Source organism: Dysidea avara, chromosome 1 (assembly GCF_963678975.1).
Source record: "Dysidea avara chromosome 1, odDysAvar1.4, whole genome shotgun sequence".
In the NCBI taxonomy this organism is placed as follows: domain Eukaryota; kingdom Metazoa; phylum Porifera; class Demospongiae; order Dictyoceratida; family Dysideidae; genus Dysidea; species Dysidea avara.
This window is the reverse complement of record NC_089272.1, coordinates 47,509,886-47,537,097: the sequence shown is the minus strand read 5'-3', so window position 1 is coordinate 47,537,097 and position 27,212 is coordinate 47,509,886. Positions and strand designations below refer to the sequence as shown.

The following is a 27,212-nucleotide window of genomic DNA, read 5'->3' as shown; positions in this document are numbered from 1 at the left end:
TCAACAATTCATACCACTCATACAAACTGCAAAATGTGCTCTCTATTTATACTACAAAACTGAATTACGTACCTAACTTCCTGATGGAAGACTTACAAAAACCACAAAGTCCTAATACAGTAATAAGGTCACCTTAAGGTTACGGAATAGTTTAAAATGCGTGGGCGGAACAAATTACAAAACCTGCTTTAAACCAAGCAGGGATAAATAATTTCAACAACTGTGTTGTGTTAGCAATACAACTAATTGTGCTTGTTTGTTTTTACTATAGAACAACGACTGTTCTTGGGTGTGTGGTCTACAATAGAGCGATGTTTTATAAAAACGTGCCGCCAAAAACCAGACTAACAGATTACTGAATCCTTATAATTTCAACACAAGTGGCTAAACAATTTAAATATCTAGGTCCTGTGGAAGCGATTTTTTAAGTTATTGGTTGTATAGACGTTTTATTGAACTTTTAGTAGTTTTTTTCGAGTGAAACAAGCTCTTTGAAGGCATGTATCTGAGTCACTGGGAAGAAACACGCCAAAAACGCTTCCACAGGACCTAATAAATTTAATATACAATATCACTATGCCCCAGAAAAGCCAATAGAGCCTACAGCTTTTGCTGTATTTGGCGGCGGAAAAACATGGTAGTGACAGCTGGAGCTGAGCGATGTACGGGCTGGCTTACTTGTGTTACTACAACAAACTGTAGTGTTCCACCTGCCTCAAACTACACTGTAGCTACATAAAAACATTAAATATGAAGGGCTTCACCTTCATTTAAAACTTTTCACGCTGTTAGACTGGTTTTATGGGCTTCTCAAAAAGTATTGATAGGCATTCAAAATTTTGAATGATTGCCCGTGACTATACCGTAACCTTAACCATGTAAGGCTGCCTTATATCTATGGTACAAAAGGATGTAGCCTAAATAATCAAATGTACATCACTTCCAAATTACAAAACAAAGGTTCCCTATTGCTTGGTGTATGCATGACATAGGTCACTATGTCACATCCCTCCCTCCTTATGACAACAGTGACGGGTTGCTGGACAAATTAACACTGTTGTTTCCAACTACTATTCCTTGGGATAATTCATCATGCTTGCCATCTCTATCATTTTCTTCTACAGGCTCCTGATTCTCATCCATTGGTTGCACAGTCACCATTGCAGCTGCTGCACCTGGTATTGTGGATACATATGTGAACCAGTCTGACAAAACCGGGCTTATCGCCTATTTAAAAGTATCGAGAAATGCCGGTTTTAAGTATTTAGTGTGTTGTAGCTCGCCAATGGTTGAAGCTATGTGTACCAAATTTTCACACGTTTTACACCAATTCCTTACTTTCCAGAGCATCCACTGTACAAGTAGCCAACAACTAAGTTTCCCGCCATTTTAGATAGTTTTAAACCGAGGTTGACTGTATCAGTCGAGCTGCAAATTGGGTGGAAGGCGGGGGCCCTGAAAGGCGGGCAAGATGGTGTACAAAAATTGAAAAGGAAGGCCTAGGGATTAATTTGGCCAAGTTTTGAGCCATTGAAGTATCAAAACTGGCTATAATGAAAGGAAATTTACAGCAGAGCTACTTATTCAACTCCACAGAGCTGTACAGCCACATACAGTCATTCCCAGGCTGACCAGAGCTCCATTAAGGCCCCACACCACACATACGGATCACCACTGGGCTCGGGAAAAGCAGCCAGCAAAACCAGACCACTCAAGTCTGGCTGATTTTAAGTGTGGAATTAGATAGTTTATTCAAGTAGCTGTGTGTCCTGGGTGAAAAATCGAATCTGCTGACATGGGCGATAAGACCGGTTTCCTCAGACTGGGTCACATATTGGCTTTCCTTCTGAGTTCCAGACTCCAGTCCAGTAGAGTTCATAACTATCCTCTGTGATGGATGACTCATCATCGTCCTATCTGCCTTAAAAGTCTTCTCACATAGCTCACAAGTTCGACAGTATTCAGCTGTATCTCTAAACACTCCTGGCCAATAGTAGTGTTGGAAAATTCAGTTTTTGGTCTTGCTGATACTAAGATGACCAGTGAGGGGACTGTGATGTGCCAGATGCAACACCAACTTGCGACACTGCACAGGAAGCACTAATTGTTTTCTCATCTGGTCTCTTTCTTATTGCCCTAATCGGTACAACAGACCACCTTGGTACTGGAAACATACTCTTCTTTTCCACTTCTAGCTGGCCTTTCTGCTATCTTCCTAATGTTAACCAAAGTGGGGTCCTGCTTTTGCCACTTCTTTAACTCTTTCGTGGTAACATTCAGTGACATTGGCTGCCCAACCTGATTATCCTCCCTCCTTAGCTCAGAAACATCATTACCAGAAATATTTAACCTACTCTGAGTAGGGAATTGGTCCACTTTAGTATATCCCATACTACTAGTGGCTTCAGGCCTTATAGCCCACACATTTTTCTGGGTATGAGTTGTACCTAATCGGTAAGAATTTCTGGGTTGGTATATATCTGTACCCAGTAACACAGCCACTGGCAGATTAGGAACCACAACCACATTTCCACATCTCCTCCATCTACCCAGTTTAAGCTGTACTTTTGCAGTAGGGTAGCTACACTTATCACCATGAACACACAATATCTGTTCAGTTCTACAATAGTCAATGTTGTCAGGATCAAAATATTCAGAAGCTACCATTGTGTGCGTGCATCCAGTGTCAATCCACATTTGTACTGATTTTCCATTCAGTTTTCCATGACGTAGGAACTTTTTAATTCCCTCATTCAAGGGCACTTCAGGGTGACTCTTGCCAAAAAAATTGCCTTTTGGTTCACCTCGAACTGGACAACTGTACGTGAGATGAACAAATTTCCCACAGTGGTAACACTTCTTGTCACCCTTAGAGTTTGTTATGCTTCTTTGATGTGCTTGACTGTCATCAATTTTCTCTTTAGTGAATTCATTGCTTTGCCCATGACTATCATGGTGAAACCTCTCTATTGAATGAGACTTGTCCTGCTTAAACTGTGGCTCCGGCTTTCTTGCCAACACATAACTGTCAGCCAGTACTGCAGCTTGCCTCAAAGATTCAGGTTTTCTTTCCCTGAGCCACACTCGCAACCCATCAGGCATTCCTTGAAGGAACTGCTCCAACATTATCAGTTCCTCTAAAGAAATAGACTGGTTTTTTGTCCACCGGGTGAAATGGTCCCGTAGACGGTCTGCCCACTCATGGTAGGATTCATCACCCTTCTTGTAATCCTGCCTAAATCTCAGGCGATATGACTCTTCATTTATGTCATACCTCTGGAGGACAGCCTCCTTGACTCTGTCATAGTCCAAAGCATCCTCTGTGGAGAGTGCTGCATAGGCTGCCATGGCTTTTCCAGTTAGGAGTCCTGCTAACTGAGTAGCCCACACTTCCTTTGGCCATCCTTGTTGAGTGGCAATCCTCTCAAATGTGGCTATGAAGTGCTCAATTCTGTCATTGGGTGTCAGCTTTTGCAGAGTTGGCTTTGGCATCTTCTTGTTGATGGAGTCTGTAGATTCTCTCGTTTGCTGTGCCTCCTTTTGGCTTTCTAGCAGTGTAAGCAGAATCTGCTGCTGCTCCTTAAATATGTCCATCATGCCAGCTAATGTGACCACCTCAGCCACTGGGCTGTCTTCCCTGGAAGTTCTTGTAGTCCTCTTAGTCCTGGGAATTTTGAGTCCGTATCACTGGATATCTTGTGTCTCCAAAAGCGAGAAGAGATATCCCACCGCTGCCACCAAAATGTCGCGAATCCGAGTGATTAAGGCGCTAAGCTGGCTTAGCTCTCCAAGGTTATAAGCACTTTAATAGGCTTAACTCAACTCAACCATTCATACCACTCATACAAACTGCAAAATGTGCTCTCTATTTATACTACAAAACTGAATTACCTAACTTCCTGATGGAAGACTTACAAAAACCACAAAGTCCTAATACAGTAATAAGGTAACCTTAACCATGTAAGGCTGCCTTATATCTATGGTACAAAAGGATGTAGCCTAAATAATCAAATGTACATCACTTCCAAATTACAAAACAAAGGTTCCCTATTGCTTGGTGTATGCATGACATAGGTCAGTATGTCACAACCTCTTCATTCTTAATTGTTGAATCTTTTATATCGTTTCAGGGAGTATAGTTATTTTAATAGTGTTGATGGTATAGCTAGTGTGTGCCATATGAGACCAGCCATGCTCTAAGACTCGTCTTGGAGCTGCTTCAACCTGACAGGCAAGCTAACAGCATACCTTATCATATATGACTCCTTATCTGGAAGCTGCATGTAAGTGCATAGCCTATATAGACACTGTCTATATAATTAGAATACTTCACAAACTTCTTCATGCATATTTCAGTGTTGAATCTTTTTAAATGTTTATAGTTTTAAAGGAACAGTTAACAGTCAATGTTGATGACTTAGCTAGTCTACATACCTAATCTTTTCCAGCTATAGTTGCTCCATCATTCACAGGTTTAAAGGTCCTCATAGTTTACAAAACATTCTTGACTGCTCTATTAGAGTATTTTAATGCATGGTGACTACTCTATTGGAGGGTTCAATCGCTTTAGCAGAACAGTGCGGAAGGGTCCAACAATGTTACAAAGAAACTCACTAATCTTGGCTGGAGTCCTCTTGCTAATAGGCAAAAAGAACATAGATTAATATAATAAATAATGCTATTCAAAATAATTTGTCACATTGTAGACATTAATTCTGATATTTTACTCCCACCTTGCCCTTGTCCACTCTCTGACATGCGGACACTCAAAGAGATTCTTATAGTTACCCCAGCAAGAACTAATGCATACTCAAACTCTTTTCTTCCAAGCAGTATTAAGTTGTGGAATTCTTTACCAGATGATGTTGTAATTGTTTCAGACCTCAATCATTTCAAACAAGGAGTAACAGAACTGTTATCTTAATTCTTAATTTTGTAATGTAATTACTTTGTGCATACATGTTCCCCTGGGAGGCCTGCACAGTAATAAAATTGAAATTAGTTAAATTAAGCATCATGCTGTAAAATCTAAACTGTATATTGACATGATAACCTTCATCAGGCATTTTCCATTGGTCGTTCCCGTTCCCGCTTTCCGCTTCTGCTCCGTTCCTGTTTTCCTAGACTTCTACTTACCCTTGTATTGTGACTTCCTGTGCTGGTCTGGTATTTGGTTTCGTTTGAAATCTTTGAACTAATTAGTGGCCAGACTATGTGGCCAAAAGGAGGTACTTAGCCATGCTACATTTAGGCCACTCCAAACAAATTCAGTGTTTCCTGTCCTGGACTCAGGCATACTTGCATGCTGGCGGGCGGTCCATTTCCATTATTCCATTATAAGATTGGAAGCTTTTCAAGCCATTATTTACCTGGCACAACCATAGAAAGCTGCATAAAAGCATGCTTAGGCTTGAACCTTCCTTTAAGTTGCAAAAACGTGGATTTGTGCTGACTTGATAGCACCAAAGGATCTATGATAGCACTGCTGTCATGTGAGCTGGCATTGTTGCACAATGAGCCTGTACAATATGAAAGAATAACCAGAAAATAATGAAAGAATACAGAGTTATGGAATATTTTAGAGTTGACATTAACCAGGTGCGGGCAGTGCATGGGAAACAGAGAATACATTTGGAGTGGCCTTATCTGTAAACTGGTTTACAACTGATCTGTAATTCTATAACCCTGGCAGTAGCCTTTGATCTGCCCACACATCATATTACAAATATATTTTGAACATAGTCTCATAAACCTACTGTAGGAGGTGGACTTTGGGCAGGGACTTATAGCCCATCAGTGTGCTCTTTACTGGCACATGCATTTGTGACCCATCCTGATTAATCGGGCAATTGGAAACAGTGGAAATGGAAACCGGAAACGGAAAGTGGAAATAGAAAACAGAAATGGTTGAATCATTATATACATGTATCCTAGAGTAAAAACCTCACATAGTGGTCACCTCTTAAAGGCCACCTTTTTTCAAAAACCACCTCTGTGCACCACATTGTAATTAGGTTCTAAAAGATAGTTAAAGCATACTTGATGATTAGACCACTTCATGGTCACCTTTATAAGTCCACCTCTTTACAAAGACTACCTCTTTACATGGTAATATTCAAACATTTATTTCGTGACTCACAAAGGGTCACCAATATTTTGGTCCACACTTCACTCTCAAGTCATCGCTTAGTTTGTACCAGAATGTGTCATAACAAAAATAGTCCATGCAAGGGTAATGTAGATAGTCACTACAACATACTGATCAACGAAAAGGAAGCCTGACAAGCAGATGATGACCTTTAGAGCCTAGCTTATTTTAGCTGACTTAGCTGTTTTGATTAAGTGATGAATGATTGAAGTTTGGAACTTAGCTATTATTACAATGTGAAAAAGCAGTCTTTGTAAAGAGGGTAGTCTTTATAAAATAATGGTGACCATAAAGTGGTTTTATAAGGTCAGTATGCCTTAGCATCTCTGAGATCCAATTACAATGTGGTCTTTGTATGGAGGTGATCTTTGTAAGAAGGTGGTCTTTAAGAGGTAGCTAGGATCTTACTCTAGGGTACATTTACATGACGATTTGACCATTTCTGTCTTCCATTTCCACTTTCTGTTTCCAGTTTCCATTTCCACTGTTTCCAATTGCCCTGATTAAACCTCATCCTTTTCTGTATGCCTTGCATTGTGGAACCTGCCTACCCTATTACTGTTGGACATCAAATACTTCACATCATATAGCTGTCAGTAAGTCAGGTTAAGGGAGATAAAGCCAAGGTGCTTATCTTTTGGATTGATTTGTGAAATATACATTTATCTGCAATGGCTTCTGTTTTCCATACAACACATTACCATAATATGTTTTGTATGAATGTCTCCACAGGTTAATAGCAATGGAGTTATCAGCTTTCAACAAGTATTTACTGCATATAGTCCTCAACTTTTTCCTACCGGTCGTGACTTAATTGCCCCTTACTGGGATGATGTTGACACTCGAGTAACTGGAAATGTGTATTATCGAGAAACTAATGATTCTAGGCTACTTGATAGGGCTACTGGAGAGATACAAATGTCATTTCCTTCACAATTCTTTACAGCTACTAATTTGTTCATTGCCACGTGGGACGCTGTTGGACATTACGACGGGAACACTGAGAGGGTAAGAGATGAACTGTAACATGTTTTAGTTCTGATCCAAAACTACAATGACTAGAGTATCAGTTCTGCTTTTAACACAAATAGCAGTCCTGGGCACTCTGTAGTATAGTGCAGTTCAGACTGCTGGCTGTAGAATTTGCTCATGACTGCATAAATGTATGATAGACGAAGTGTAGTAAAACAACTAAAAAGACACTAATGTTATACAAAATACTAGTACATTAAAAACTATTAATTTTATAATGAAGTAGCTAGTAAAGGTAGTGAAATAAGAGATGAATGATGGTATTACAACATAGCTCTGTGAGAAAATTCCTACACTGGCATGTTATAACAATTATTTTGTTCAATCTAAAAGTAAGGACTTTCCCACAGAGCTATATGCTGTAATGCCATCATTCACCTCTTGTTTTACTACTTTTTATCACTTGGATCCCTACTTCATTATTTTTTTTAGATTAATAATTTGTATTGGTTTGTTTGCTTTTTTGTTATAGCATACAATTATATACGGTACATGAATGTGTGACAGTTCTATCAGGGTGACTATTGTATCAGAATATTGTGAGCCAGTTCTCCCACCTACCAAGGGGCGTGGATACCCTGACTTTTACATTAGAAGTCCTACTTATTTTGACATCTCAGTGAAAAGTGCGCTCCATCCCGAAGTTCTAGTACATTCACCTTTTAGCCCTTAATGGTGAATGTAAAAGTATGTTAATCACAACAACATAGTAGAGGCTGCAAGTGGTAAGTTTTAACCACTTGTGGTGGACAACTTTGAAGTGTGGACACCATCTAGCATAGAAAATAATATTATGATCTATTGCTCATTTTTCTACAGCTTAGAATAGACTTTGGGTTTGAAAAGCTTTTTGCCACCTTGTTGAAAGACTAGGTATAATTAAAAATGATTTTACGATTTTGGTCCCCTCATCTTCATGTACAGGATGATTGGTTGGAGGGTTGCTCAGGTGAAGAAGATAATTCCTTAGATAATCATCGTGATTGGAGTTACAGCATCCAGGTTTGTATTAGTGATGGTGAATAGGATTTGCAAGACATTTGGAGTGAACTGGTAGTTAAAAAGCCTCTTATTCCAAGTTAGAAGATAAGAACCATGACAGTACTGATTCTAATTGTAGTATTTGTTTTGCTGCTACAAACAAGTTATCTTCATTCTGAATACTTAGAGCATCCAGTCCCAGTTGATTTGGTGTCTTCTCCACAGCATTAGAGAACTATTGTGAAGAGAAAGTTAGGACAAGCTTCTTCATCAGGGTTACATAATGTAGACATTTACCCTGCTTATGAGCTCGTCCTCAGCTACAGAATTTACAGTAGAACCAGATCCTAGTCTACCTTCAATAACACTTTCACCTCCCGAACCGTATTCACTGAGAGCCCATCACCAGCACCGGTCCACTCAACTAGTAAATTGGAGACCATATCCTAACTTTTCTCCCACAATTTCTTCCATTGTTTAGCCATTTCCTGCTCAACACTGCTATTTTCCTAACTACCTTCAGCAGCATGCAGAGTTGAATTGGATACCATTTTTTTCTCATTCTAACAATGCATTGATGTGTCAGAATTCAAGTACAACTATCTCCACCACACCCCTCCTGCCACACTATTCATTTTCCCTACTGCTATTTATTTATTTTTTAATTATTATTCTGAGCAGTCAGCCCTGCTGGTATGCTCATGAAAAAAATATAATTAGAATACACAAAAAATGTTCTAATTACAAATGCAATAATGTGATTGTAAAATAGATGTAAAAAAGTCAGGGTCAGAAGTTTTGATAATATTAAGTGGCCATTCTTTGATGGTTCTGGAGAAATAACTGTATTGATATGACCTTGTAGATGAAGATGGTATGATAAAGCATAATGGATGGAATGATCTGATTGTTCCGCTTCTGGTGGACTGAGTTATTTGTACTGATCAGTCATTTGCTAAACATCATATTATGTAGAGATATTATGCAGTCATTATGTTTGAGTAAACAGTTGCACTCGATTGCTATTAGTCAGCCTAGATTGCTAAATAATGGGTGTGGTCTTCATAGTTACATGCATCTACCAGGTGTCTAAAACCTCCTACAGTAGTGTAAGAGTTTTAAATAAGGCAATGGATACTGAACCAAAAAGTTGGTTCAATTAGCTGTACTGGCTATTGAACTGACAGTAAAACTTAGACCAAAAAGGATCACTAAACAAAAAAACAAACACAAAACTCATCTGGGGCTCGAACCCAGGACTACTGGAGCTTTAGGGTAGTGTGTTAATCACTGTGCTGCTGCTGCTAGCTACCTACCTCCCCTACTTTTCTATCTTATAAATGTTACTCAAGTTGTACAGGCTACGGCTCCATCCAATTATTTACAATTACAATTACAAATTACAAATTACAATTAGTATTATTAGTAGTCTCAGTATAAGCTTACAGTAAGAAGAGCATAACCTATTATAAGGTGAAGAATAAACCAAAGCTGAACCTGACCCTAACCGTAATGCTAATGTTGCTTTTTGCCTCCCCTTAAATTGAATGCTTGGGGCAACTACTAGATGCATCCCCTAAAGTTGAATGCTCAGGAAAAGTGCTAGACACAAAAGTCAAATCCTTTTGGTTCAGTAGCCACTTCCTATAAATAATTTTATGGCATGTAAATATGCAAGAAAAGTGTTGATATAGAAAATTACTCTCAATATTGTTTCATTGCATGAAGAAGAAAGTGAACAGCTTGATTGAAGAAAAAGATAAGACAAGACACAGAGGGCACACGCTAGTGATGTGTAATATATCAAAAACCTATCAATATCACCATAATAATACTATTGTGTTCGTATTGAATTTCAATTTTGTTATATATATATAACTAATATCAATTATTGAATAGTTGACATATCGCTGTAATGATCAATGTATCGAACAATATGTACTAGTAATAGCATGGGTAGCAGTGAAATTGGGATAAATACCACGAGTGTTGTATTGGAAATTTACCATTTCCAATACAACAAGAGTGGTATTTATCCCAAATTTCACTGCTATACCCATGCTATTCCCAGTTAATACCATACTCGCTGCATATACGCATGCTGTGCATTAGCGTTGCTATGTACGCAATTTGTCACTATGTACTAAACACACGTCAACACTAATTGGCGCTACATTGTTAACATAAATTCTAGCCTATCAAATTGCAATTCCAACTTTTTCGCTGCTACCAGTGAAACACGGGATAAATTTCACTGCTACTATTGAGATTTTTGTATGGGCAGTGAAACAGGTATGATATTATTTGATAAATCTACAGCTTTTGGTGTGTGATTGTGCATTCATGCTAGAAATGAAGGTTTGTTCCGTAAAATTTAGACTATTTAAAAGCTTGTCTAGCAGTTAGCTAGGTTTGTTATTAATAGTTACTAGTAGTTTAAAATTGTTGATCGTAAAATGAACCAGGGATCTATGCAATAAAAGTAGTGAAACAAGATATGAATGATGGTGTTACAGCATAGATCAGTAGGAAGTCCCTACTTTGGCACTATTATTATTTTGTTCAATGCCAAAGTAGGGACTTCCCACTGATCTAGGCTGTAACACCATCATTCAGTTCTTGTTTCACTGCATAGATCCCTACTTCATAATTTTTTCTTTAAATAGCATTTAAAAAAATATTAGTTTAGTTTTTTGTTGTGGCACAGCTAGCTACAGTGTAACTTGTATTATTCCACTTGTATTTTGTACCATAGGTACATCTATAGGGAAGGCAGATACCATCACTTATAAACATTTTGTCCATTTTTGCTCAGTGAGAAGTGGAGTTCCCCATATTGTGTGGTTATGGGCAGGTTTGGGGTTCTCCTTGCTGTGCTCTTCAGTAATGCGTATCAGGGGATCGTGTTCTAGATGCAAGCATCCGTGTGTGCCTCCAGCTGTCAACCTTCTTGTTGCTGAGGGGCACCCGTCTCCTTTAGAACAGTAATGTAATACTATACTAATTTTATATTGCACTTGCTTCTTTTATAAAAATAGTTATGTCTACAATCTTTTACCTGTACTATTATAAATGACTGTTGTATTAGAATGACTGTTGTATTGGAGTATATCTCGAGTCAGCCAAGTGGTGTGCAGCTAGCTAGACTAATAAGGAGTAAGGTGGTATTGTTTACTGTTAAGAGTAAATAGCTAGATTGTTAAGAGGTGGGATCTCTATAGTATTTCACTATTATCCTATAGATCTTTATTTGGTGGGTGTGGTTGCAAATCTATATCGCAAACCGGATCCCAATCGCGAAGATGTAGATATCTAGTAAGCATAACTCTTATAGTAGTGCCAGGACTATTATTATTATTATGTAATGGGCTGAGATGCCTAGGCAATGAATATTTCCGGGCTAGGCCACAGGCCTTTGTGTGTGCCCATAGCTTGAGTTTTTCCAATAATCATCAAGTCACTCTTTGAATGTTGCTACTGTAGGTGCTGAAATGATAGTGTCAGGCAGAGAGTTTCAAAGATTGACAATCCTGTTTGAAAAAAAGTTATGTCTAATAAGTAATCTTGATGTTTCCTTGAATAACTTAAGAGAGTGGCCCCTGGTGGAAGATTGGATGTTTAAGGTGAAGAAAGTGGATGGCTCTATATCATAGTATCGATTCAGTATTTCGTATATTTCAATCATATCTCCTCTTTGGCATCTACAAAATAGAGAATATAGAGATTAAGTTTTTCTAGACAACTTTCGTATGGAAGATTGGCAAGTCCTGGTACACATTTTGTTTCTCGTCTCTGTCCTTTTTCAAGAATATCAATATCCCTGGCTAAGTAGGGACTCCAAGCCTGTACACAACATTCCAGATGAGGCCAGATGTACATCTTATATAAAGAAATAAACATTTCAACAGAATTGATCTTAAAGGATCTTCTAATAAGGCCAAGAACATGTAAGGCCTTAACCGCAGGTTTTGACAATGCAAAGATGGCTTCAAGTCACTTGTACACCACACACCAAGATTCTTTTCTTCATTCACTATTTTTTTCCAAGTCAATTGACACATTCAAAGTGCAGTCTCTCATGGTGTATGATACAGGAATAAAGTTACCAAATTGCATTTCGTAGTATTGAACCTGAGTAACCAAATACTAGACCATTGCATCAACCTATCAATGTCATGCTGTAGTTTAAGACTATCGTCAAAACTTTTGATGACAGAGTATGTAGTGTACTGATGCATGCAATATAATTGTACCCTGCGCATGCGTGTATATGCTCGTTAATAAGAATAATCTGTGAGTACCGCGTGGCGAACTGTTAAGAGCTACCTGGCAAACTCCTGCCACTAAGACACAACAAACTGGCGATGAGGTGTATTTCTCTAATGACAGAGTGAATTGTGAAGTTGAGGACTTATGGCAAGTAACTCGACGCTTGAAACCTTTGACCCAGTGTTGGAGTCCGTGGACGACTACAAGGAAAGGTTCGACTTTTATTGTACCACAGCGGGAGTGCGTCAGGATCGATTAAAGGCATTGTTCTTAGCCAGAGTTGGACGGGAAGTGTTCTCGAAAGTGAAAATATTGGCCAGCCCATGGCCGCTAACTGAATTAGACTTGCCGGAGATCATGGATTTAATGAAGGAACATTATAAGAAGGATACTATTGAGATCGCGGAGCGTTTTAAATTCTTCAAAAGAGCACAACAAGAGCAGGAGACACTTGCCAACTACCTGGCAGAGTTGAGGAAGCTCGCAAAGAATTGGAACTTTGGTAACTATTTAGACACCGCCTTGCGAGACCAATTAGTGTGTGGGTTGAGTGACCGCAAAACCCAACGGGAGCTATTGTATATCCCCAATTTGACACTTGCTATGGCTTCAGAATGACCCAGAGCGGCTGAGGCTGCCAGCCGAGAAACCCAGCAGCTGAACCCAGCTGTTGCAACTCACCAACTTTCCCAACATGGAAGTCATTGCCACAGATGTGGGAGACATGGCCACACAGGTGCTACCTGTATACATAAAGACAAACGTTGTCATTATTGTAAGAAGGTGGGGCATCTCAGCTCAGTGTGTGGTAAAAAGAAGAGTGAGACAACCAAGACAACTCCCCCGCGTAAGGACAAGAAGTCTAGTAAACAGCGAAAAACCCACTTGGTGGATGTACAAGTTGACAGTGACAGTTTCAGTGATGAGGCTTTTGATACGAGCCACAATCACGTCCACCACAGTGGCTGTCATGGACACACGAAGAAGTTAACTGCCAAACTGCTGCTGAATGGTACAGAAATTCAAATGGAGATCGATACTGGAGCAGAGTTGTCGACCATATCCTTTTCAGTGTATCAAGAGAAGCTGAGTAAAGTGAAGTTAGAACAGTCAGCAGTCAGCCTGCGCCAGTATGATGGCACCCCCTTGTCTGTGCGGGGAGAGATAATGCTCAATGTCCATAAGGGAGAACAGAATCTAGTTGGAAGATTTGTTGTGGTAGACAATGTAAATAACCAACTGCCATTATTAGGAAGGGATTGGCTTGGCAGAGTACGATTAAACTGGACAAAGATTTTCAGTGACATGCAGTTGGGATCAATTAATGCGTTGAACATTGACTCAATTAAAGAGGAATTTCCAGATGTTTTCAAGGAAGAACTAGGAATGTTGAAGGGAATAGAGGCAGAAATAGAGCTCCAACAAGGAGTCTCACCCAAGTTTTGCAAGTCGCGTCCCATTCCATTTAGCCTGCGTAGCCAGGTGGAACAGACACTGCAACAGCAGGTGGCTGACGGTGAACTCGTACCAGTAGACCAAAGTGATTGGGCGACATCCATTGTGGTGGTTACTAAAAAGGATGGGAAGTTACGCATTTGTGCTGATTTCAAGGTAACAATCAATCCACACTTGAAGATACCGACTTACCCACTACCGACTCCTGACGAAGTTTTTGCAGCACTGGCTAATGGTGAGTCATTTACGAAATTAGATTTGTCACGTGCATATAAGCAAATGAAGGTAGCGGCTGAAAGCCAGGGGTACTTGACAATAACCACCCATATGGGTTTGTTTCGATACCAACGATTGCCATTTGGTATTGCATCAGCCCCTGCCATCTGGCAGAAGGCAATATCCATAGTGTTACAGGGCTGTAAGGGGGTTGTCTGCTACCTAGATGACATTCTGGTCATGGGGCCTACTAGGGAAGAACATGTACTGAATTTGCAATCAGTGTTGTCCCGACTTCAGAAATTTGGCTTGAGATTGAATGGAGTAAAGTATAGGTTTTTCCAAACCTCCGTTGAATATTTGGGACACTTGGTAACTCCTAGTGGAATAAGCTCTACCCAGGAAAGAGTCAAGGGTATTGTAGAAGCCCCATCACCCAAGAACAAATCAGAGCTTAAGTCCTTCCTGGGCATGATCACTTTCAATGCCAGATTTATGCCGTCTTTGTCTACTATGTTGCATCCCCTATACAAGCTTCTGCACGATGACACTCCTTGGAAGTGGACTAAAACCTGTCAGCAAGCTTTTAACAAGGCTAAACTGTCTGTGAGTCAAGCCCCAGTCCTGGTTCATTACAATGTGTCTAAGCCAATTAAGCTATGTTGTGACGCCTCGCCTTACGGTGTAGGAGCTTGTATGATGCATGTTATTAATGGCAAAGAACAGCCTGTGGCTTATGCCTCTAGAACCCTAACCCCAGCAGAAAAAAATTATGCCCAAATAGAGCGGGAGGCTCTCGCCATTGTCTTTGGCGTTAAGAAGTTTAATCAGTACCTCTACGGTCGGCAGTTCATTCTGGTGACTGACCATCAACCACTATGTAAACTGTTTGGCCATAAAGAAGGAGTACGCCCACTGGCAGTGGCTTGTATGCAAAGGTGGAGCCTGATTCTAAGCACATAATCTTATAAGATTTAATACATTCCTGGGTCCAGTAACAAATGTGCAGACTGCCTTTCACGACTCCCACACCCCACAACTTCGCTCACCCTGCAGAGAAGGGTAATGAGGTACATGCCATGTCAATTGACAATCTACCAGTTACAGCTAAGATGATCGCAGCTAAGACCCGCAGGGATCCTGTGTTATCCAAGCTTTTAAGTTATATTCAATATGGTTCATGGCCATCACCTGTACCAGATGACATACTACCATTCCACCGAAGGAAACTTGAATTGTCAATCAGTGATGATTGTATCCTTTGGGGCAAACGTGTCATCGTTCCCGAGCAGTTAAGAGCCAAGTTACTGAAGGAACTGCATGTAGGGCATGTTGGAATGTGTCGAATGAAAGCTTTGGCACGTAGTCACGTTTGGTGGCCACACCTTGATGACGACATTGAAGCTCTCTGCACCGACTGTGAGGCTTGTAAAACAACAACAGCTATGCCAGCCCCAGCACCCATTCATCCATGGCAGTATCCCAGTTCACAGTGGGAGAGGATACACATTGATTTCGGTGAGTGGAACAAGACTGTTTTCTTGGTCCTTGTTGATGCCTTCAGTAAGTGGCCAGAGGTCAGATTAGTTTCGTCTGCCACTTCACAGAAAACCATAGAAGTTTTGAGTGACATTTTTGCAACACATGGGTTTCCAAGCATCTTAGTCCCAGATAACGGCCCCCAATTTACATCAACAGAGTTCGCAGAATTTTTACAAGAGAATAATATAACCCATTACAAATCCCCACCTTACCATCCAGCATCTAACGGGTTAGCTGAGAACATGGTTAAGAATGTCAAACAGTTTTTGAAGAAAGAATCACCAGATTCCAGGGCCAAGATTAAGGACACTGTAACCACGTTCCTCAGAACCTATCGTAACATTCCTCATACTACTACCAGCAAGACTCCTCAAGAACTAATTCTAAAGCAAGTACCAAGTACCAGGCTATCTTTAACATCACCAAACATTAACACTCGAGTTAAATTACAGTTGCAATCTAACATCAAATCACCTCGAGCAGAGCCAAGGAAATTCAGTGTTGATGACCCTGTCCTTGTACGAGACCTTAGACCTGGACAACATCCCAAGTGGCAGAAGGGGATAGTCACAGCCGTTCTAGGGGGCCCTAGATATGAAGTTAATGTTGATGGGCAACACACTCGGGAGGCACATGTGGACCACCTACAACCTGGGATTCACGAAGAAGTCCAAGCTGAACTGGTATCAAACCCAGTTGTAGGCCCTGAAGATGAACTAGCTATGCCTCATACCTTATCCCCTAGAAATTCATCTCGCCAAATTATACCAACTAAGAGACTGTTGGAAAAAGTATGAACACTAACTGTAGTACTACCATTATTGTAGTTTTATTTCTGTTTTCATTGTTGTAGACACTTATAATTATTGTAGTTTTACATTATTGTAGTTTTCATTTTAGTTTTCTCCTAAATGGGGAGGAGTGTAGTGTACTGATGCATGCAATATAATTGTATCCTGCGCATGTGTGTATATGCTCGTTAATAAGAATAATCTGTGACTACTGCGTGGCGAACTGTTAAGAGCTACCTGGCAAACTCCTGCCACTAAGACACAACAGAGTATATCTTGGTATCATCTGCAAACATCTTCACATTGCTCTCAATAAGGTCTGGAATATCATTGACATATAATATAAATAACAACTGTCCTAGTACCGAACCTTGAGGTACTCCACTCAGGGTACTGATCCAATCAGACAGACATCCATTTGCCACCACTCTTTGAAGGCGGTTAGCAAGAAAATTAGTTAGCCATAGAGATAGATTACCATGTATACCATATGCCTCAAGCTTAGAAATCAATCTACGATGTGGTACAGAGTCAAATACCTTACTATAATCTAAATATATTACGTCAACAACATAGCCCTGGTTTACTGCACTAGTCCAGTCCTCAAAGGTTTCCAACAAGTTAGTTAAAGAGGACTTATTGCACATTGGTATTGGGTAAGTATGTCATATTCATTTAAAAGTTAAGCAGCTCTGTACGAATGATGGACTCCAAAATTTAACCACTGTAGAAGTTAGACTAATTGGTCTATAATTATTTGCTTTGACCTTCCTTAAAAAACTGGAATTACATGGACTTTTTTCCATTCGCTAGGGAGAGCCCCACTAGTCAAAGACTGTTGGAATAGATTAGTTAAAGGAGTACAGAGCGTGTGAGCACAAGCCTTGAGGATGTACGAATGAATACTTTCTGGGACAGGAGCTTTGTTATCCTTCAATTTCTGACACAATTGATTCAGATACATTAATGTCACATATGGATCCTTCACATCTAAAAGGAGGTGCCGGTACATAAGATAAATCTTCTTGGGTGAAAGTCAACTCAAAATATCTGTTGAAATCATCAGCAACCTCTGCATCACAGGTAGTAAAAGAGCCATCGTTCTTCTCTAGAGGGCCAATACTAGGCTTGATCTTTTGTTTGGATTAGATGTAGGAATAAAAGGCTTTTGGGTTGGATTATTTAAAAGTGATTGTTTATATGACTTTTGGACAATTCTAAGTTTACATTTAACTATATTATGTTTGGTCTTGTAGTTAGCATAGTCAGCACGAGACCTAGACCTCCTATATCTAGAGAAAGCAGAATGTTTAACTTTGATTGCTTCAGATATACTTTTTGTCCACCATGGAAGAGATTTGCTGGCCTTAGGAGTAGAGGTAGGAATAAACTGGACAATAGCATCATTCACCAACTGTTTGAAAACCTCCCAATTATCCTCTATGGTATCACTACACATACGATCTGCCCAGTCAATTCCCATGAAATATTCATTCATTCCTTGATAGTCACCTTTTCTATAATTAAACATGGGAACAATAGGTTTCAAGAAAGGTGGTATGTCATAGCACTTGTATTTCCATGAGGCAGTCATGGTCACTGCTTCCCAAAATTGATAAATTAATAACTTCATCAATAAAGTTGAGATCAGAAGAAAAAACCAAATCAAGAAGTGAAGACTTTTGGCCTTGTCTATGCCTAGTACAATTTGTTACATGCTGAACTAAATAACTGTCTTGAACAGCATCCAGGAACAAGGAAGCCAAGGAGTTTCCCCACTAGAGCATACAAGATCTACCCAATTGATTGATGTAAGGTTTAAGTCCCCCATTATAAGCAAGTGAGAAAAAGATGTGTCATAAAGGTTACTAATGATTGACAACAATTTTTGATTGTTGTCAATGGATGAAGATGGAGCCCTATACAGTATTCCTACCAAAAGCTTGTCATTGTCTGTCAGAGAAATTGTATACCACAAAGAGTTATCAAAACAAACATTATTTAACACTTTACATGGGACAGCAGGCAATCCTTCATGGATGTAAAGCATAACACCACCACCCACACCAGATTGGCAATCATCACGGAACAAATTGTATCCCCACAGGTGAAGCTCAGCATCACCAACATTACTGTTGCACCAGGATTCAGCAATCCTATAATCTGTGGTGAGTGTTGATACACAATGGCTTGTAACTCTTGCAGCTTATTCAAAACACTTTGTGCATTGGAAAAGAGACATGTAATTGACTGGTTACTGTTAGCACTATTAGATGGTTCACACACTTCATTCATCGGACAGATAATTGTCAGTGCAGAGGGAACAGTCTAAGAGTTCCTCCGCACTAGATTGCCGTTTTTTATCTTATACTTTTTACCATCCTTGTTTAGTTCAGCTAGTTCAGCTCGTAGATACTTGTTCTTTTCCCTTTCTTTAATAGTCATGTCAGGAGTGATAAAAACCTTTGACAAACACTGAGGCACATCCTTACCTCTCAGTTTAGTACTGTTGTGCAAAATTGCAGCTTTAGAGTGCTCTGAATCAACAGAAACTTTCAGCAAATGAGGCTTGTTATTTCTTTTACCTAGTCGCACAGCATTGGTCACCTTAACAGTCATACCCAAATTTTTCTGGAAGATATTAGACATGCTCAATATCTTCTTTCTTTCTGCAGTTACCATCATCTGAGCTGGGTTCATTAACATTATGTAAAATTAAATTTAACTTCCTCTTATCTCTTTCCTTTTCCACTGATATTGCTGAGGCAACAGCAGAGGTAATTCCCCCAGTGTCAATCTTAGGTAAAAGACCACTAGGCCTAGTTGGTTCTGTACTGTTTCTAGCACTGTCATCACAAGACATCTCAATAACATAAACACCATCAGGAGGGCCACACAGACCTTGAGTTAGTTTACCCAATTTATCCTCAATGTTCTGAAGCCACTTGTCAAATAGACTTTGTCTACTATACATGTTATCAAAGAATTCAAAGGCCTGGTTAACGCCAGACTGACGGTCACAGCAAAAAAAACATAATTCAAGGAGACCCCAAGGATAACATATTATATTCACCTTGACTGATCTTCGCACACTTGCTGTGCTCCCATACATGACACCATTGACACTGTACGCCGTTGCGATCAGCAGAAACTTCCTTGTCACAAGTAGGACAAATACTGCTACTAGAGTCTTGTAGTCTCGGATGTTTCTGGCGTCCTGTTCCAGGGGCGCCAGAACTCACTCCTTCTTGTTCAGAGGACATTTCAAATGATGCACACCAGGCCATGAAAACCAGATAAATTGGTCTTAGAAGAGAGTAGCACCATAACAGTTAACAACAAAAGATAATAATCAATAATACTGGCCAGACTTGGCATGAAAATCCACAAGATTAATCACTAAAAGCCAAGCAAAGAATCAAGCAGCAACACAGAATCACGTGAGTTTTTTGGACTAAAGTGCTTCTGAAATCCAGATCTGAAGTAATTCTCTGGTGTCTAAATATGCTGCTGAAAGAAAGCTTTGGTACAGAAAATTAATGCCTCGATATGGTTTCATTGGATGAAGAAGACAAGCAGCCTGATTGAAGATGAAAGAAGAGATAAAGCGCAGAGGGCCTACACTTGTTGGAACCCCAAAAGCACATCCCACTAGTGAGTTTGTTATTGTGACATAAAATGGTGGTTGTACACTGCTTTGTTTGGCCTCTAGCTTTGCGACTGTGGTCAGTGAGTGAGGAAGTGAGACTAAATTTTGAATTTGGCAATTTTTAAAAATTCTATATCCAGCCACCTCTAGGTGTTTTGTATTTAATGCTTTTGTGTGTATTATATGGACTAGTACAATTCTGTAAAGGTGATTTTTGTAGCGTAAAATGTCTCTAGGATGATTTTTAAAAGCAGAATTTTGGGTGGAGCATGAAATTTTCTTCGGGATCCCTACTTAAATGGTACGATATGATAGCGTATAAATTGTATTTTAAATATAATTATGTAACTGGATCAGCAAAAACCTGGCATAATGTCACATTTTTCGAATTCTTTATTATAGAGTTATTTCAGCACATGATTCAGGTTGGTAAAAACCCATGCATCTGCCATTTTGGTGCACACGCATAATGCTAATGCTATTGGTCTCATTATGATTGGAAAGGATTAAACAATTCAGTTGTACCATTACCACACACCATGGGAAAACATGGCCTGAAAAAGGGATGTGTACAATAGTGCGCAAGCGTGCATATTGATATACTACAATCCTCCCCTTTATAAAAAAAACAAAACTTACAAGAATTCTGTGTAAGAGAGAAAAAAACAAACTATTACAACAATCGGAAACACACACACACACACACACACACACACACACACACACACACACACACACACACACACACACACCAGTTACAAAAATTATTTAAGTTGAGTTTGCCTTGTGCCTTTTTTTACTCTAGTAGATTTTCGCAGTAATTGAGGTGCCTGGTCTACAGAGTTTCCTTCATAGTCATGAACAGTAATTGGAAAGTCATCATATGTATCCTGATCTGAGACAGATGCATTAGTTTTCTCAGCTGGTCCTGGTGCTGGCGACATACTATGCCATCACTATCAAGGCGTACTTTGTAAGACACTGTACCTGATAATTTTCACTCTCTACCTATGGTGGAGATCCAGTAAAATTTTTGACAAGCACTCTGTCTCCAGGATTAAAAGTCCTATCCTTTGTATGTTGGTCATGCGTCTTTTTTTAATTTTGAAGGTCTGTACATGTTTAGTCAGATTTGGCACAATTAAGTCTAATTTCGATTTTGGCTGCCGATTCATCAAGAGGGTAGCCGGGGAAACTCCACTTGTACTATGAGGAGTAATTCTGTAATCAAAAAAATTGAATTCTCACTTCTAATGAACTCTTTTTCATTTCCTTCAAGGCAGACTTGAAGGTTTGTACTGTACACTCTGCGAAGCTATTAGTGGATGGGTGATATGGGGCAAATGTTATATGCTATAATCATTTGATATGTAAAATAGTTTTATTTTTGCACTGATAAAACTGTTGCATTGTGAGTAATGATAGTGTCAGGTAGGCCATGAGTAGAACAAATGCCTCTAAGCTTGTCAATTGTAATACTAGATGTTACCCATTGTATCTAACCATTTAGAAAACGCATCCACAACAACAAGGAACATTTGTTCCAGGAAGGGCCCAGCATAGTCCATATGGAGTCTAGATCATGGCTTGTCTGGAATCGACCATGGGTGAAGGGGGCTATATATAGTGGTGGCAATGGTCTGTTTGCTTGGCATGCTGAACAACTGCTCACCATGTCTTCAATTGCCTTATCTATTTGTGGCCACCAAACTACCATTCAAGTTCTAGATTTCATTCTTGAAGCTCCTTGATGTGACTCATGTAAATCATCTAGAATTCTTCTATTTTCTGCACAGGGTACCACTACTCTAGTTCTCCATAAAACACAATCGTGTAGGGAAGACAATTCATGCTTCCTAGAAGCATAAGAACATAGGGAGGACTCCACCAATCCTGGCCAACCATGTTGCTCAAAATGAAGTACTTGGGACAAGTATTTATCTCTGTGAGTCATAGTCTTAATTTGAATAGCTGTAACTGGACCCAATGCTAAGTGTTCCATAAGTAATACAAGCTCTCCGGGTACTGGGACTTCCCTTGGCTGTCCTTGTAAGGGTAACCAACTTAAATTGTCAGCATTGCCAATCTCAGAACCTATTTTATATACAATTCTATATTGATACACAGCCAGTGTCAAGGTCCACCTTTGAATTCTGGCAGAAGATAGAATTAGAATGCTCTTGGATTCACATTTTCTCATGTTGCATCAGAGGATAATCCAGTAGACATGGCCACCATAGGAAAATCTCCAGAAGAACTGTCTTCTATATGGTGGAATGGACCTCTTTGGTTGATGAGAACCATTAAGCAATGGCCGCATCCAGAGGTAATTATTGATGAAAGCTCCAAAAGGGAATTAGAAAGTGAGGTTAAATGCAATAAGGTCCTGTATGAAGCTAAACTTGTGTCTGCGGAGGATCCCTCAGAGGAGCCAATAAAGAGACCTGATCTTTCAGATATTGACAAAGAATGTATTCATCCTTATACAAACTACTGAGAGTTATAGCTTGGATGTTACGATTTATTAACAAACTGAGGAAGAAGGATCCCATGAGTGGACCTATCAGCACTGATGAGATACAGAAAGTGAAATTGCTGTGGGAATTCCACATCCAATGGAAACAATACTCTGAAACTGTTTAAAACCTCATAAAAGGAAAGAAAGATAATTTGAAGACTCATTTGAACCTCCAGCTGGATAAGAACGGAATAATTAGGTGTTAGGTTTGCAAATGCTGAACTGACACAGGGAGCAATGAGTCCTAAGATCTTACCAAAGAAAGAGTACTTCACCAAGTTGGTAGTTGAATACTACCATCGGAGAGTCCTATACTCAGGAGTTTCACAAACGTTAGCACAAACACGACACAAGTACTGGATTCCCCAAGGGCGTGCCCTAACAAAACAGATTTTGAGTAGTTGCTTGATTTGTAAAAGGACAGAAGGAGGCCCCTTTGCCATGCCTGAAATGCCACCTCTACCACAAGAATGCGTTGCGAGGTCAACTCCATTGGAATTCACAGGCGTTGATTACTTTTGACCACTCTACATAAAACAGTTTGTACAGACATCAAAACAAGACACAGAAGTTGTTTCAAAGAAAGTATGGGTATGTTTATTTACTTGTCTTGTTAGTTTATCTCGAACTTGTTGAGGACATGACAGCAGAAGAATTCATCTTGTGTTTACGTAGATTTATGGCACGACAAGGAGTACCACATCAGATTATATCTGATAATGCTAAAACACTTTAAGGTGGCTAAATCAATGCTTAAAAAGGCTTGGAGTTCAATGTTGATGAGTGGTGATGTTAGTGATTTTTCAGTCAGACAGGAGATCCAATGGAAGTTTATCGTTGAGTTAGCTCTGTGGATAGGGGGAGGGGAGATGGGAGGGTATGAAAGGTTGGTTTGAATAACAAAGAGATCCTTCAGAAAGACTCTGGGGAAGCATTGTCTGATGGAGAAACAATTGGCAACTGTTGTAGTAGATGTCGAAACAGTGGTGAACACAAATCCTCTAATCTATGTTGATGATGACATAAACTCTAGCACTGTCATTACTCCATCACATTTTCTATCACTATATTCCCAGAATATTATCCTGGATATGGTTGAAGATTCCAAGTCTGATCGAAATTATGAAGCAAAAGCTGACTATTGCACAGCAGTTATTGGAAACTTGGAAGCGAGGACAGAAGCTGTTAAATCAGTTTTGGAGTCTATGGTGGAATGACTACATGTTAAGTTTAAGAGAAAGAGTTCAAAGGTCAAGTCACCAAATAAGCACAAGTCCACAAGTTGGAGAAGTGGTGTTGATAAAGGACAATTTGCCTCGTAGCCGATGGAAGGTTGGTAAAATAGTAGACTTGTGTGTGGGGAAAGATCAAAGGATCAGATCAGCTAAAGTGTTTGTGTCACCACATAGTTATCTTCACCAACCACTGAGTTTGTTATATCCCATTGAGTATGCAAATGAGGGAATTGATGATGTTGGCAAAGGAAATCAGTCCATGGCTCAAAGCACAGAGAGTACTGAGGAGAAAAATGCGGCAGTTAACAATGTACCCATTGAAGATAGCAATGAAGAGACTGAAGAAAGTACTATCTAATCCAAAACAGCTAAGCTGTAAAAAAAGTGTGCGGCCCTCAGAAAGGCTATGGTGAAAAAAGATGTGAAATCCAAGGTGGCGGCCAAGAAATGGCTGTGATGGTAGGTTAATGGTAAAAATTTTAATAATGACAATTCAGGTAAATTTTGTGAAGTGGCACAAAAATTCACCTGAATTGTCGTTATTAAAATTTTTACCATTAACCTACCATCACAGCCATTTCTTGGCCGCCACCTTGGATTTCACATCTTTTTTCACCATAGCCTTTCTGAGGGCCGCACACTTTTTTTACAGCTTAGCTGTTTTGGATTAGATTTCATTTCTTTTTGTATTTGTATACCCCAAAGCCGGCCTATGGCCAGCTTTGGGACTTTTTTAACCTATGTATTTTTTCTTTACTACAGGAAGAAGAAAAGATGAAGTAGATGTACTTTAAATATTTTATCAGTAAATGTACAAATTATATATATAATACATATGTGACCGGATTTGCAAAAGGGATCTTCCACACACATCCAATTTGCCAACTTTGACAATTGATAACTTCAGATTGGAAAGAGCTATTGCCTTGAAATTTGGGCAGTGGTGAGCACCACTATAGCTGAATACATGGTGAAATTTTCAGGTTAATATGTTATTTGAACACTGAGGTATGGTCTCCAACGTTTACAGAATTGGATGTGTGTGGAAGACCCCTTTTCGCAAATCCGGTCACATAATATATTGATTACAGAAATCTCCATGGTGGTTTCTTTGTAACTGAACACTCTACAAGGTGACTTCTTCTAATTGCTCTCTCTACAGGGTGAATTGTTTGTAGCTGAACGATCTACAAGGTAACTTCTTCTAGCTGATCTCTCTACAGGGTGATGTGTTTGTAGCTGAATTCTGTACAGGTGATTTGTTTGCAGCTGAGATCTTTACAGAATGGTTTATTTGTAGCTGAACTCTCTAAAAGGTAACTTCTTCTAACTGATCTTTCTACAGGGCAATTTGTTTCTGGCAGAATTTTCTACAGGGTGATTTCTTTGCAGCTGAACTCTCTACATGGTGGTTTCTTTGTAGCTGAACTCTCTACAAGGTAATTTCTTCTAGCTGATCTCTCTACAGGGAGATTTGTTTGTAGCTGAACTATCTACAAGGTAACTTCTTATAGCTGATCTCTCTACAGGGTGATTTGTTCGTAGCTGAATTATGTACAGGTGATTTGTTTGCAGCTGAGCTCTTTACAAAATGGTTTCTTTGTAGCTGAACTCTCTCCAAGGTAACTTCTTTAGTGCGCCAAGGCATAAACTTCCAAAAAATTTTTTTTCAACTTTAAAACTGCAACTTCTTACCACCTCACACACTTTTTGTGCTGCTTTTTATGAACTGCTGAACAAAATTTAGGCCAATGAACTTAGATTATCACATATTTTTAATTGATTTTACAAAATTTTAAAGTGAAAATTTCTACATGCCTGCAAAGATTGAGCAATACTTACTCAACCAAATAAGCTATGCTAAAATGGTTCTGTAACTTTTTTACATATATAATATACATTCTATTCTGTGAAAAGAATTTAGATTCCTGCAAGTATGCAGTAGTTAATGCGTTTTTAAGTTTTTTAGTTATTTGCTTGTATAACTCATTTTAAAGCAGCAATCAAGAAAATGCTCTGTAACTTTTTCACAGTACCATAGGTGAACACATCAAATGCTGTAAATCTAGTTTATCTTAAACTGTCACTGACTTGATGCATTTTTCGTGAAAAATCAGGATTTATGAAGGGATATGTCTGCAACTTAGAAATGCAACTTTGAAACAACCTGAAAATTGACTCAAATTGTAGGTGCCTAATTTTGTATAACTGTTCCAAATTTCATGGTAATAGCACTTTCCATTACAGAGTTACAGAATTTTAAAAATCGTGACTAAATCTTGGAAGTTTATGCCTTGTCGCACTATTCTAACTGATCTTTCTACAGGGTGATTTGTTTGTAGCTGAACTATCTACAAGGTAATTTCTTCTAGCTGATCTCTCTACAGGGTGATTTGTTTGTAGCTGAATTCTGTACAGGTGATTTATTTGCAGCTGAGCTCTTTAAAGAATGGTTTCTTTGTAGCTGAACTCTACAGGATGATTTGTTTGTAGCTGAAATCCCTACAAGGTAACTTCTTCTAGCTGATCTTTCTACAGGGCGATTTGTTTGTAGCTGAGTTCTCTACATGGTGGTTTCTTTATAGCTGAACTCTCTACAAGGTGACTTCGTCTAGCTGATCTCTGTACAGGGTGATTTGTTTGTAGCTGAACTCTCTACAGGTGATTTGTTTGTAGCTGAACTCTCTACAAGGTGATACTTCTAGGTGATCTCTCTACAGGATTCCTTGTTTCTAACTGAACTCTCAACAGGGTGATCTGTTCATAGCTGAACTTTCTACTGGGTGACTTGTTTGCAGCTGAACTGTCTAAATGGTGGTTTCTTTGTAGCTGAACTCTCTACAAGGTAATTTCTTCTAGCTGAACTCTCTACAGGGTGACTTGTTTCTAGCTGATCTCTCTACAGGGTGATCTGTTCATAGCTGAACTTTCTACAGGGTGATTTATTTGCAGCTGAACTCTCTACAAAGTGAATTCTTCTGGCTGAACTCTCTACAGAGTGATTTATTTTTTGCAGCTGAACTCTCTACATGGTGGTTTCTTTGTAACTGAACTCTCTACAGGGTGATTTGTTTGTAGCTGAACTCTCTACAGGGTGATCTGTTCGTAGCTGAACTCCCTATAAGGTAACTTCTTCTAGCTAATCTTTCTACAGGGCGATTTGTTTGTAGTTGAGTTCTCTACAGGGTGATTTGTTTGCAGCTGAACTCTCTACATGGTAGTTTCTTTGTAGCTGAACTCTCTACAATGTGACTTCTTCTAGCTGAACTCCCTACAAGGTGACTTGTTTCTAGCTGAACTCTCTACAGGTGATTTGTTTGCAGCTGAACTCTCTACATGGTGGTTTCTTTGTAGCTGAACTCTCTACAAGGTAACT

The 27,212-nt window shown here is 39.4% G+C and overlaps 2 protein-coding genes across 3 annotated transcripts in view; one reads left to right on the top strand and one right to left on the bottom strand.

The window, feature by feature from the left end:
* The window catches only part of LOC136265982 (uncharacterized), a 151,065-nt gene that overhangs the window by 30,093 nt on the left and 93,760 nt on the right, over positions 1 to 27,212 (top strand). For both annotated transcript variants that reach the window (XM_066060928.1, XM_066060929.1), the window contains one exon: positions 6,881 to 7,156. In XM_066060928.1, coding sequence (XP_065917000.1) covers positions 6,881 to 7,156 — 276 coding nt within the window. The remainder of the gene's footprint in view (positions 1 to 6,880; positions 7,157 to 27,212) is intronic.
* Positions 1,018 to 3,834, bottom strand: LOC136242020 (uncharacterized). The gene is made up of 2 exons (XM_066033339.1): positions 2,166 to 3,834; positions 1,018 to 1,175 (listed from the first exon to the last, which is right to left on the bottom strand). The coding sequence occupies exons 1-2, from the start codon at positions 3,595 to 3,597 to the stop codon at positions 1,018 to 1,020; spliced, it is 1,590 nt and encodes a 529-aa protein (XP_065889411.1). The 5' UTR covers positions 3,598 to 3,834.

What these genes read in the sequence shown, in the direction of transcription:
- LOC136242020 (XM_066033339.1), bottom strand. Translation starts at nt 3,597, where the DNA reads ATGATGGACATATTTAAGGAGCAGCAGCAGATTCTGCTTACACTGCTA. An exon ending in AAAAGAAGAGTATGTTTCCA is followed by an intron (nt 1,176 to 2,165) that starts GTACCAAGGTGG and finishes CCACAATACCAG; the next exon opens with GTGCAGCAGCTGCAATGGTG.